At 43.6% G+C, this 12,308-nt stretch overlaps 1 protein-coding gene across 1 annotated transcript in view; it reads right to left on the minus strand.

Moving 5' to 3' along the window:
* The window catches only part of ZRANB3 (zinc finger RANBP2-type containing 3), a 463,076-nt gene that overhangs the window by 148,320 nt on the left and 302,448 nt on the right, over window positions 1–12,308 (minus strand). The window contains exon 11 of the mRNA XM_082260204.1: window positions 7,155–7,307. Coding sequence (XP_082116330.1) covers window positions 7,155–7,307 — 153 coding nt within the window. The remainder of the gene's footprint in view (window positions 1–7,154; window positions 7,308–12,308) is intronic.

The following is a 12,308-nucleotide window of genomic DNA, read 5'->3' on the forward strand; positions in this document are numbered from 1 at the left end:
GAGCAGCGCTGGATCCCGCAGGCCGGTCAGCGCTCGATCCCGCAGGCCGGTCAGCGCTCGATCCCGCAGGCCGGACAGCGCTCGATCCCGCAGGCCGGACAGCGCTCGATCCCGCAGGCCGGATAGCGCTCGATCCCGCAGGCCGGTCAGCGCTCGACCCCGCAGGCCGGACACCGCTCCATCCCGCAGGCCGGACAGCGCTCCATCCCGCAGGCCGGACAGCGCTGGATCCCGCAGGCCGGACAGCGCTCCATCCCGCAGGCTGGACAGCGCTCCATCCCGCAGGCCGGAGAGCGCTGGATCCCGCAGGCCGTACACCGCTCGATCCCGCAGGCCGTACACCGCTCGATCCCACAGGCTGGACAGCGCACGATCCCGCAGGCCGGACAGCGCACGATCCCGCAGGCAGGAGAGCGCTCAATCCCGCAGGCAGGACAGCGCTCAATCCCGCAGGCAGAACAGCGCTCAATCCCGCAGGCAGGACAGCGCTCAATCCCGCAGGCAGGACAGCGCTCCATCCCGCAGGCCAGACATCGCTCCATCCCGCAGGCCAGACATCGCTCCATCCCGCAGGCCAGACATCGCTCCATCCCGCAGGCCAGACAGCGCTGGATCGCTGACTAGACTTGTCTAGGGGAGGGGAGCAGTTAGTGGGGAGATAGCCCTGCATTAAGGTAAAAAGAATTGTTAAACTTTAGAACCACGTTAATGTTACTAGATTATTTAGAAGACTACTGCATGAAAAGCTCTTGTCAAGTATATATAAAAAATATATAATTTTAACATCTGTTTGTGACTGTTGCTCATACTCAGAATGTCACAGTCGAGTAGGTCTGAATCAGAGAAATAAAATAGCAATTGGGGAAAAAAAATAAAACTTTTCTGCTCCCACTTGAAGTGTGGGAATCATTATGATCTAGCAGAGGGGGCGTGGCAATGACACATTATATTTTAGAGAATCTTTAACGCACATTTGTCTTGAGAAAGTAGAAAAAAAAAAAGAATCTTTAGTGATCTCACCTATTTTATATGAATCAATTTGTACTGAGTGGTTGCTAGGCATTAAAAGTGAAACCCCGGATTAGTTACGAAAAAAAAACATTTTCAACTGGAAAATTTTAAAGATTTTAGCAGACATCATTGGAGGTCTATGCCGGCTTTTGTTATGTACATACTAAGATGGGTCAGGCCAGAGCACTTTCCTAAAGGGAGTTCTAACTGGGAGGATTTGCCTTTACTATAATAAAATAATCAGTTCCAACGTTGTAATAAGAAACATTGCACTCTCTCCACATCCCTCTCTCTCATTTCACTGAAGATGAAAAGCTCCCTGCAGTGAAGGACATTGCTGGGGATGCCTGAAATTTCTCCTCAAACTCAAACTGGCCTCTTAGGCTTTGCTGAGCATGTTTCAACAGAAATAAAGTGCAGTAGTATAATTGCTGGTTTGCAATGAATGACTTAAAGTGGACCTACCATCTGATAGAGTTTTTCATGTTAAGTCCGTGCATTATAAATACTGGGTAAATAGAGCACTTTCAGATATTTATAACCTCCCACTCAGATCACACTTCTCCCCCTGCCAATGTCTTCATCTGTTTTTGAATCCAGAAAGATAGAACCATCTTTGTTCAGCCATCATCCAGGGGGTCAGCATCTACTTCCTGGACTGAGATGCCAGCTCACAGCTGACACAATCATGTAAAACGTAATATTTTTATTCACAAATATCTGAAACAGATCAGTCGCTGCTATAGCCTCTTGTCACCTTGTGACTTCCTAGAAAGCTACAGTGTTGCAGTCTGATCACTGAGGAAGAGATGACTTTGAAAATGCTTCCTCCCACCTGCAGCAGACTGATGACATCTCACACTGAGCAAAGTAATTCCACTTGAATACACAGATTTTAAAGAGAGAAAAGGCGAGAAAGAAAGAGAAAAAGAGTGAGACAGAGAGAGGAGAGAGAGAGAGGAAGAGGGAAGAGAGAGGAAGGGAAAGAGAGAGAGGGGGGGGAGAGAGAGGGGAAGAGAGAGGGAGGGAGAGGAAGAGAGGAGAGAGAAGGAGAGAGGGGGAAAGGGGGGGAGAGGGAGGTGGGGAGAGAGAGAGGGAGAGAGAGGGAGAGGGGGAGAGAGAGGGGGGAGAGAGAGAGAGGGGGGGAGAGAGAGAGAGAGGGGGAGAGAGAGAGAGAGGGGGAGAGAGAGAGAGGGGGGGAGAGAGAGAGGGGGGGGGAGAGAGAGAGGGGGGGGGGGAGAGAGGGGGGGGGAGAGAGAGAGAGAGAGAGAGGAGAGAGAGAGAGAGTGGGAGAGAGAGAGGGAGAGAGAGAGAGGGGGAGAGAGAAGGGGGAGAGAGAGAGAAAGGGGGGGGGAGAGAGAGAGAGAGAGAGAGAGAAAGGGGGAGAGAGAAAGGGGGGGAGAGAAAGGGGGGGAGAGAAAGGGGGGGAGAGAAAGGGGGGGAGAGAAAGGGGGGGAGAGAAAGGGGGGGGGAGAGAGACAGGGGGGGAGAGAGAAAGGGGGGGGAGAAAGGGGGGGGGGAGGGGAGAGAAAGAGGGGGGAGAGAGAGTAAGAGAGGGGAGAGAGCGAGGGGGGAGAGAGGCACAGCTATAGCAAGAGAGGGGGAGGGGGAGGAGAGGGAGAGGGAGAGAGGGGGAGAGGAAGACTTTAAAGTGGCAGTACAGTCGTTTTTGGAACTTGTACCTACAGGTAATCCTATAATAATGCTTACCTGTAGGTACAGTGAATATCTCCTAAACTTGCACTGTTAAGGAGTTATTTCCAATGGATACATACTAGGGATCGACCGATTATCGGCAAAGCTGATATATCTAGGGCTGATCTGCACTTTCCCTGATATATCGGAATCGGCCACCAAGGTGACCGATATTTCGGAAAGTGCTTGTAGCCTGCAGCTAGAGGCAACACCCCGGTACCGGCATCCATAACAGACGGTCGGCTGTCTTGTAATGACAACCCCCCCCCCCCCCCCGCGTCTCCCGTCCCACCAGGAAACCCAGGTTACCCCCGGATCCCTCCACAAGAGTACCTGTTAAAAAAAAAATTAAAAATCTTTTTTTTTTTAAATGTACGAAAATATTGATACCGATCTGCATTGACCAAAATATCGGTATCGGCAAGGAAAAAACGATATCGGTCGATCATATCTAATATACCAAAACGATATAGTGTATATAACAACTTGCTCCTGCACTCAGAATCCAAGCTCCCCGACCATTCTTTCCATGGGACTCAAATATTGCATCTCGAATGGCCAAGGTCTTGCTTCCCTAAAGGACTGGGGGAGTCCAAAAGTTACTGCAAACAACAACAAAGAAGGGCGCACTGACCTGGCACATTATCCCCAATATAGGCTTTATTAATGGAACATAAAAATGGCTACTCAAAAAAATTCTAAATCAGTCATATCAAAACCAAATTGAGTGTCAGGAGCAGTCCATGCAAACGTGGACTGTCCTTATCAGATGACGGTTGACGCGTTTCGAGGCTTCGCCTGTTCCTCAGAGCCACCTCTGTTTTTGATCACTAATACATACCTGTCCCTTCAGCCGCAGGAGTGACGTCACTGCGACTCGGCCAATCACACAGCCGGAGCACATGAACCCAGAAGGAAGACCAAGTGAAGATGGAAGTCCTGTCAGCGGTGACAGTGCATCACTAGAGGGCTTCATTCTAAGATAAACATTTCATAATGTGCTAGTGTGCAATGCATACCAGCACATTATGCCATTGTTTTGCAGGTTTTTGTTTTTTTAAGAGGCTGCGGTTTACTACCACTTTAAAACGGTATAAAACCAAAATGTATTATATTGCAGCTTACATATTGTTATATGAGGTGGCTTCATCAGTTTTCTTTTCCTTTTTCCTGTTTTCACCTGGTGGCCTGTAACACATACCTCCAATATTAGTGAAACACAACTCTGGAGGAATAGGCACAGCAGACAGCAGCACTGTTAGTCGGAAATTAGGGGGCTTAAATGTATTAAGAGATTCATTTACACTAACAAGCTGAAGTCAAACTCCAGCTCACACTTTATAATCAGTTAAAAAAGAAAACAAATGCAGCTATAACATCTAACAATTGGTAAGCTGAAATATAATTATTTGCATTTGGATTTAATACTGCTTTAAGCAACTAGTTTGCATCTGGCTTCTCCCACTCTTCCACAATTAGATCATAACAAGTTTCTTTGTGTGTGTTTTTGGTACTTTTAGTGCTGCAATGCAGCACTTCTGTCTTTTTTTCTCTCTCCTAGGCAAGAATGGCGTTGCACTCCCTTGTCACTAATGGGGCTTGCGCACCACTAGTTTAGGCGCACTCCCTTGTCACTAATGGGGCTTGCGCACCACTAGATTAGGCGCACTCCCTTGTCACTAATGGGGCTTGCGCACCACTAGATTAGGCACACTCCCTTGTCACTAATGGGGCTTGCGCACCACTAGATTAGGCGCATGCACAGATGTGCCACAGGGCTTCAGACACAAGAGACCTGTGGCATGCCGGTGCGCAGGCAGGAATCTTCCCTTGCTCGTGTGAAGATGACAAATATATAAGGTCCTGGACCTCAGGGTGTCTGCATATGTGCAGGGAAACCCCCCATGCGTGCACAGATGTGCCACTGGTCTCTGCCGAATTTCACATCTAGGTGCATCTGTGCGTGGACTGGAGATAATTAAAAATGGTGCTGTGAAATATAGGGGGGGGGGGGGAATAATGAGGGATTGCAGCGTCTCTAAGTATTATAGGCCTGCATTAACTAACGAAAATGAAACAAGAGAAAAAATATCCTGTGACATTTGCATAGGACAGTAATACAGGTCTGCAGCTATTTCATTTAACGCCCTCCAACTACTTGAGCTTGCCACAAACATTTTCTATTTCTAGATCCTGCAAATTCAAGGTTTCACCCAACACCTTAGATTTTGTAATCTATGACCTTGTTATGTATAATGTGAAAATCCTGCCATTAATTTGACAATTCCAAATAAGCAGAGATGTCAAATAAGGATTAGGCAAAAACGGAGACGGCAGAAGCTCGAGCTGACCGGCCCCATCTTTTCATGTCAAAACTGATGGCTCGTCTACAAGCTGGTGATCACCTCGTGTTCAGCAGGCCGTCAGTTGAAAATAAATTTTCCATCCTACCAGCTACATAAAAAGGTGCGTTGCATACCAAAGCGAATCGTCAGAAACCTTTCAAGCCCACGATAACGGGAGAGAAAAGGATGAATGAATCAATGCCGGATGACGAGGAGAGAAAAACGACCTTCGCAAGCTAAGACAGTGTCATTGTCTGACAAACTATAGGGTGACATAAAAGGACGGGGGGCAAAAGATCAAGAGTAATTCCGTTCTCACAATAGTGTTATTTCCTTGGGTGTGCTAACGAACAAAGGCTGAGTTACTGAGTACAGAATTTCTGAAAGACGCACACTGTTCTAAATTTGTAGAAAAAAAAAGAAAGCAAAAATAGAATGCAAAAGTTACATGAAAAGTTATAACAATCTCCCATTCACTTAAGAGCACTTATTACTGCAACGGCTGCGCAATGTACACAGCAACACCATTAACAATTCTGGTAGTAACGAATTGGGCTTTCAGCAATCTTGCATCTCTTTAGATCTCCAGGCACAGTTTTCATTCTATTATCATATTTCCTTTCTTCCTCCCTTAGTCCTAAACTTAATAAACAGAATATTACACAGCAGAAACATCTTTTTTGATGGCTTTAGTCAATCACATACAGCAGTTTTGAAAGCCTGTCTCAAATTGGCTTATGTATATTTATCTATGTTTCTTCTTCATTTAGCTTTACTAAGTGGGAGTGTCAAAAAGCCAAAGGTCACCCTTAAGGTCATGTAAACCCAAATGCTAATCTTATATCAGCTTTACCATCATTTCAATATTTTTGAAGGTGCAGCCCTCATTTAACACTTAGTGACTCTGCTATATATATATGCTACCCTTTTGTAGACGTTTGTACTGTATAAGTATCTTGAATACGTAAATGTAAAAATTACATAAGTATACATCATTCTATATTTGCTTATGCATGATAATTGTACAATTTTATTAGGTCTACTAGATCTAGTTCATTATTGTTTTCAGTTACTCTCCTGAAGAAGCAGCGTTTATCCGAGGAAACGCGTTGAGAGTTACAGATCCCTAGTCCACCACCTAACTAGTCAACAGTATATATGTAATTTCTTAGAATCCAAGATCAAGTATGCAAATATATGTAACTTCCTGGATTGTAGGGTTAAATATATTAATGCACAGGATGCTAGTAGGTGCTGGATGAGATATTTATGATTGAGGCTACATAGTAATCATGAATGGATGCATAAGTATTTTTAAACTGTGCCATTTATTACTTTTTAATAGTGATAATATTAAAATTGTTAGACTTGCACAGTTTAGGAGATATTCAAAATGCATGGAACCGATGACGTCATCAGAGGCCATGCCGGAAACAGGCGGTTCCTGCGAATACGCTGAAGTGATGTCATCGCGGCTCGAGCAACTCACAGCATCGGACCCCGCTAACACAGAAGAAACACCGGGGAGGATGTCGGCCATCTCAGCGGTGAGCGGGCACCGCTGGAAGGTAAGTATTTCATAATGAGCTAGCATGTGATGAACACTAGCTCATTATGCCTTTGTCTTACAGGTTTTATATTTTTTAGAGAGATTTACAATCTCTCTAATGTAAATAATTTTATTTTTGATCTTATTTCTTTGCTACTGTATATAAGTGATGGCGAACCTTGGCACCCCAGATATTTTGGAACTACATTCCCCATGATGCTCACGCACTCGGCAGTGTAGTTGAGCATCATGGGAAATGTAGTTCCAAAACATCTGGGGAACCAAGGTTCGCCATCACTGATATATATGCATGTGTGACAGCCATTTTTGTTAAGCACATATGCATATTCTGCTTCCTGCTTAACTGTGCTACGACTGAAAGCAAAGCCACTTTTCTATCTCTAAGGGTCAGGATAAACCTAAATGAAAAAAATATACTCGCTATAAAGCAAAAACAAAACGTGCTTACCTACTCCTGGACACCTACTTTAAGAAGCCAATGTGTAAGCTAGAAAACCACATTCATTCTGGAACGATTAAACATGGGTTCTTACATGCGTAAAAAGGATCTGATCTTTTAGGTCATCCAGTTCTTCATTCGGGGTCCACGACTTGGCAAAACTTAAGAAGTCCCACTTTTCTTTGTCATCTTCTTCAGCGTGGATTTTTTCCTTCTTCCCATTTAGCGTACTACCTGTAACTTTTGCCTAAAGAAGTAAAAAGCACTTATAAGAGGGATGAAAAAAATAATGTGGGATCAAAAGACACTCTTCACCAAAGTCAACAGGTTTGGAATGTTCTAGCACAACCAAGATCATTCCTTGGCAATTCTAGGTTTAAAAAAACCCAATGGTGTAATCTCTGTACCTAAATTCCTACTCTCACGGGCCTGCCATAAGGAGGCGTCACTCTTCCTTTTGGATTTTTAAATGTTATATTTTGAGCATGTAACAAAGGGGAAAAGAGGGCCACGCCTGAAAATACAGCACTGTCTGACCAGTGGAATCACAGAGAGATAAGGGGATAAGAGATGTTTGGTAGACCAACACCCATAATTTTACGCAAATTTAATATTTGCTGTTACCTCCACTGTAGCATTTTGCTCTTTTACCAGATACAAATGATCACATACAATGAAAGGCAATACAGTGCAAATTTTTTTTTAGTCTTCTTCCCATTTTCTAACATAAATCATAAACTGGTATTTAAAATATTAGGAAATAGGGTGCTCACCCACAGAAAGTAGAAAACAGGAATTTCAGCCTTATGTAATCAGCAAAAACAGTTATATAAAGCTATGAACAGGATAATAAATTATGTTGGCATTTAGTACTGACTACGTGTGTGTGTGTGTATATATATATATATATATACATACATATACATACATACATACACACATACTGCTCAAAAAAAATAAAGGAACATTTTTTGATCAGAGTGTAGCATTAAGTCAATTAACCCTTTCGTCGCCAGGCCCTGTGCTCCACTTTTACACTTAGCTGGCCAGGCCATTTTTTTAATTTATTCATTGCTTTTTTATTTTTCCCTTACAGCTTTCAGAGTTTGTTAAAGATCCCCCAAGCAATATATTTTCCAAAAGCACATGACCAGTAAAATACAAATAGGGTGCTACTTATTTTTAGGGCACAATGATATTTGCGCAAATGTTTATCAAAACAATATTTTTGCTAAAAATACGCAAACCATTGTTAGCAGAAAAAAACAAAGCCTATTTTACAAAATTCCTACTAAAATGTAAAGCGAACCTGTATTGAGTTAATACATAACCACTATTTGTAAATTTGTGACTTTTTGCAAAATGGTGAAAATCAAGCACATGATCTAGAATAAAAAGAAGGTGCTACTGATTTTAACACCCTGCAATATTTGCGCAAATATTTATCAAAACAAAATATTCGCTAAAAATTCTCTAAAATAATTTTTAGCAGAAATAAACTAAGCAAATTTTACAAAATTCCTTGTAAATTCCTACTAAATCTAAAAGCTTAACCTGTATTGAGTTAATAACTACAAATATTTGTAATTTTTAATTTACGCCTTTTTGTAAAATGGTGTAAATTGAACGTATGCAAAATTGTAAATAACCACATTTCTCTAAAAATCTGAAGGTTTTCATTGTTCCCTTACAGCTTTTAGAGTTTGTTAAAGAACCCCCAAACCATATATTTTCTGAAAGCATAGGACCAGTAGAGAAAAAGGAAGGTGCTACTGATTTTTAAGGCCCTGCGATATTTGCGCAAATGTTTACCAAAGCAACATTTGCAACAATCCCCTAAAAATGGGATTTTTGTACTTCGATAAATGGATTTTATGGTAGGTACAAAAATCCCGATTTTCTCTTTTGTTGAGAGCTCCATAAATCATAACTAGTGGGACGTCCAAAAGCAGTGCCAAAAGGAAAATGAGGAGTGGGGAAAATAACCCAAGGCTAAACATAAAAGCCCTTAACCGGGACACAAGGGCCTAACCCGGTCACAGGAGCCTCGTCTGAAAAATAAAGGTTTAAAGAAACAACACCCCTCAAGAGGGAACAGCCCCTCTTAAACAGCAGCCTGCAAAACTTAGCAGCCCAAAACAAAGAAGCCCTTTTCTTGGTCCATCCGTAACCACAAAAAGCGAGTCTGCCCTCCGAAAAGACTCAATAGCTGCCAGAAACACCTAAATCGCACGAACCACATCCAAGGTATGCAAAGCAATTTCCTTGGGATGAGCCGACTTGGGACACAAGGAAAGCAACGCAATGTCCTCATTCAAATGAAGTCAGAGAAAACTTTGGGCAGGAATGATGGACAGGGACAAAAAACCACTTTATCCATATGGACCACCAAATAGGGACTGCGACAGGATAATGCTGCCAATTCCAATACCCTGCGGGCCGAGGTAATAGCCACCAAGAATATCACCTTCTAGGGGACATTCTTGGTGGCTACAGACAAGGGAATCTCCCGAATATTCTCAAATTAGCGTTTCTGGAGAACCAAAAGTACTAAATTTAAATCCCATGGCGGCAAGGGAGACCGTACAGGTGGAGCCACATGTCGAATGAATGAAGGATCTCTGAAAGAAGATTGCCATGGCAGACACCTGGCCCTTAATAGTACTCAAGGCCAACTTCTGCTCAATGCCCCATTGAAGAAAGGCTAAGATCCGAACCACAGAAAGGGATCTAGGATGATTGCTAATCGACTCACACCAAGAAATGTTCGCTTTCCATGTACGATGGTATATCTTGCTGGAAGTCTACTTCCTCGTCTTCACTATAGTAGGGATCACTGATCCAGACAAACCTCTATCCCTCAGTACCTGGATTTCAATAACAAGGCCAATAAATCCAGCGACTGTAAAGCAGGATGGTAGATCAGCCCTTAGGACAACTGGTTCTCTTGGAGAGGTCAGCAGACTGATTGGAAGACCCTCGCCCTTGATTTCTTGCAGGAATGGCAGAAAAAGCTTGAGCAGAGGATGATACTGGCCTTACTGTGCCCCTAGGACGCCTGCGGTGTCTGTTAGAGGAAGCCATGACCTCGCCATGAACCTCCTGTAGAGCTGAACCTGCTAAAGGAGCAGCATGTTGGATTGTGCAAACAGAACTGACTTGAAGGTAGATACCACCAGACTCAGAACCAGCTTGCAAGTCAGGAGAGAGAAGTTGGTGAATCACGGCCTGTGGTTCCTAAAATTTGTTCAGAGGAAGGACCACCCTGGTCCAACTTAAAATCAAACCTAGGTAATTTAATTTCTTGGACAGGGATATGGGGGACCTTAGGTAGTTTGGATGTCACCCGAACCATTGCAGGAATTTTATCCAAGTTTGCCCCCCCCCCTTTCTGGGTAAGCCCAAAATAATAATTGTGTGGTTCTCCTTATCGCTCACGAAGGAGGTAAACAGGGTCGGAAACCAGCGAACATGCCCCCCCACCATAGTAATGGGTGAGGGCAGACCTTCATGCTGAAGGGGTCTTGTCTGCAGGTCCGGAGAAGGCAGCTCTAGGCTTACCAGACCAAGGTTGCTTGGAACCTCCTGGGGGAAGACTTCAAGGATCCATTTCCCTTACTCTCAGTCCCGGAAGCACAAAATCATTTTTTTATGGGCTGAGGAGGGCCCTTGTCTGCGACAAGGCTCCTTCCCTTTCCTGGATTGTGACAGGAAGGTACTCTTCCCCCCTGTGAGACCCTTAATGAGGTCATCCACAGTAGCCCCAAACAGGCAATCGCCTTGAAAGGACAGATCAATGAGAGCTTTCTTAGAGGCATGGTCGGCGGACCAATTCTTAAAGAGGAAGTAAACCCTCATTAAAAAAAAATTGAAAAAAAAAAACCTGTAAAGACAAAGGCATAATGAGCTAGCATGCATTGCATACTAGCTCATTATGTAATACTTACCTTAAAACGAAGCCCTCGCAGTGCCGCCCGCTCAGCGACAGGATGGGCGACATGTCCGGCCGTCCTGCTTCCTTGTTCGCGTCCTCGTTCATGGCATAGGGCTCTGAAGGAAAGGCACAGGTGGCTATTTACTAATATGCACTTTAATGCAATGCATTTAACCACTTAACGCATATCCACGTATCCCTACGTTGGCTGACTAAGTGGTTGTACCAGGGTGATGCCCGGTACCGTTTTTTTTAGAGCTGGTCGGCTTTTCGGCGGTAACGACTGATGCGGCTCGATCATTACCCCAGCGAGCGGGAGGGGATGTCCCCCTCCCGTGGCTCTGCCCGGGTCTCCTGTCCCACCGGGAGACCCGAGCAACCAGCATGCTGTTTTCGGGGGTTTTGAATACATGGAAGTGTAGTGGAGGAGTCTAGGGTCTTTTAGAACCCCGATCCCTCCATAAAGAGTACCTGTCACTGCTTATTGCTATCACAATGGATGTTAACATTGCTTGTGACAGCAATAAAAGTGAGCAGATTTTTTTTTTTTTTTTTTTTTTTAAAAACCTGTGGTAAAATTTAAAAAAATAAATAAAATAAATAGGAAAAATAAAACGTATACGGAAGTCACACCCGCAAATGAAATTGGTGTTCAAACCACACATGTGAGGTATCGCCGTGATCCCCAGAGCGAGAGCAATAATTAAAAAAAAAAAGAGCTACTCTCTAACTCTAAACTGGTAACCGTTGAAAATTTCTAAAGCGTCGCCTATGGAGATTTTTATTGACCGTAGTTTGTCCCAATTCCGCAGGTGTGCGCAATTTTAAACCATAACATGTTAGGTATCTATTTACTCGATGTGACATCATCTTTTGCAATATACAAAAAATGGGCTAACTTTACTGTTTAGTTTTTTTTAAATGCAGTGAAATGTAGTTTTTCTAGCAAAAAATACTGATTTTAACTTGTGAACAAAATGTGTCAAAAATGGGCTCGGTCCTTAAGTGGTTAAAACATGTGTCTTTTTTTTTTTTTAAATGCATGATGCGTTTTAAAAGCTGTGCTGCAGTGTGAAAGCAGTCTAAGGCAGAGTGCATAACTACAGAGTATTTATCATAAACAGAGAAAACTGTTTTACAGCTCTATCCGGATTTGAGAGTCCCAGGTCAGAGACTGGAGATTGGAGACTTTGAAGAGATTTGGCTGGGAATAAGTCTCCAATCCTGTGTGCGGGTCTTCCTGGAGACCTGCAGGATGTGTGTTTGTCCAGGTGTACACCCTTGTTAAAAAAAGGGGGCCTGGCCTAAGCTTAA

This window comes from Pelophylax lessonae (genome assembly GCF_965119305.1).
Source record: "Pelophylax lessonae genome assembly, chromosome: 6".
NCBI classification, from domain to species: domain Eukaryota; kingdom Metazoa; phylum Chordata; class Amphibia; order Anura; family Ranidae; genus Pelophylax; species Pelophylax lessonae.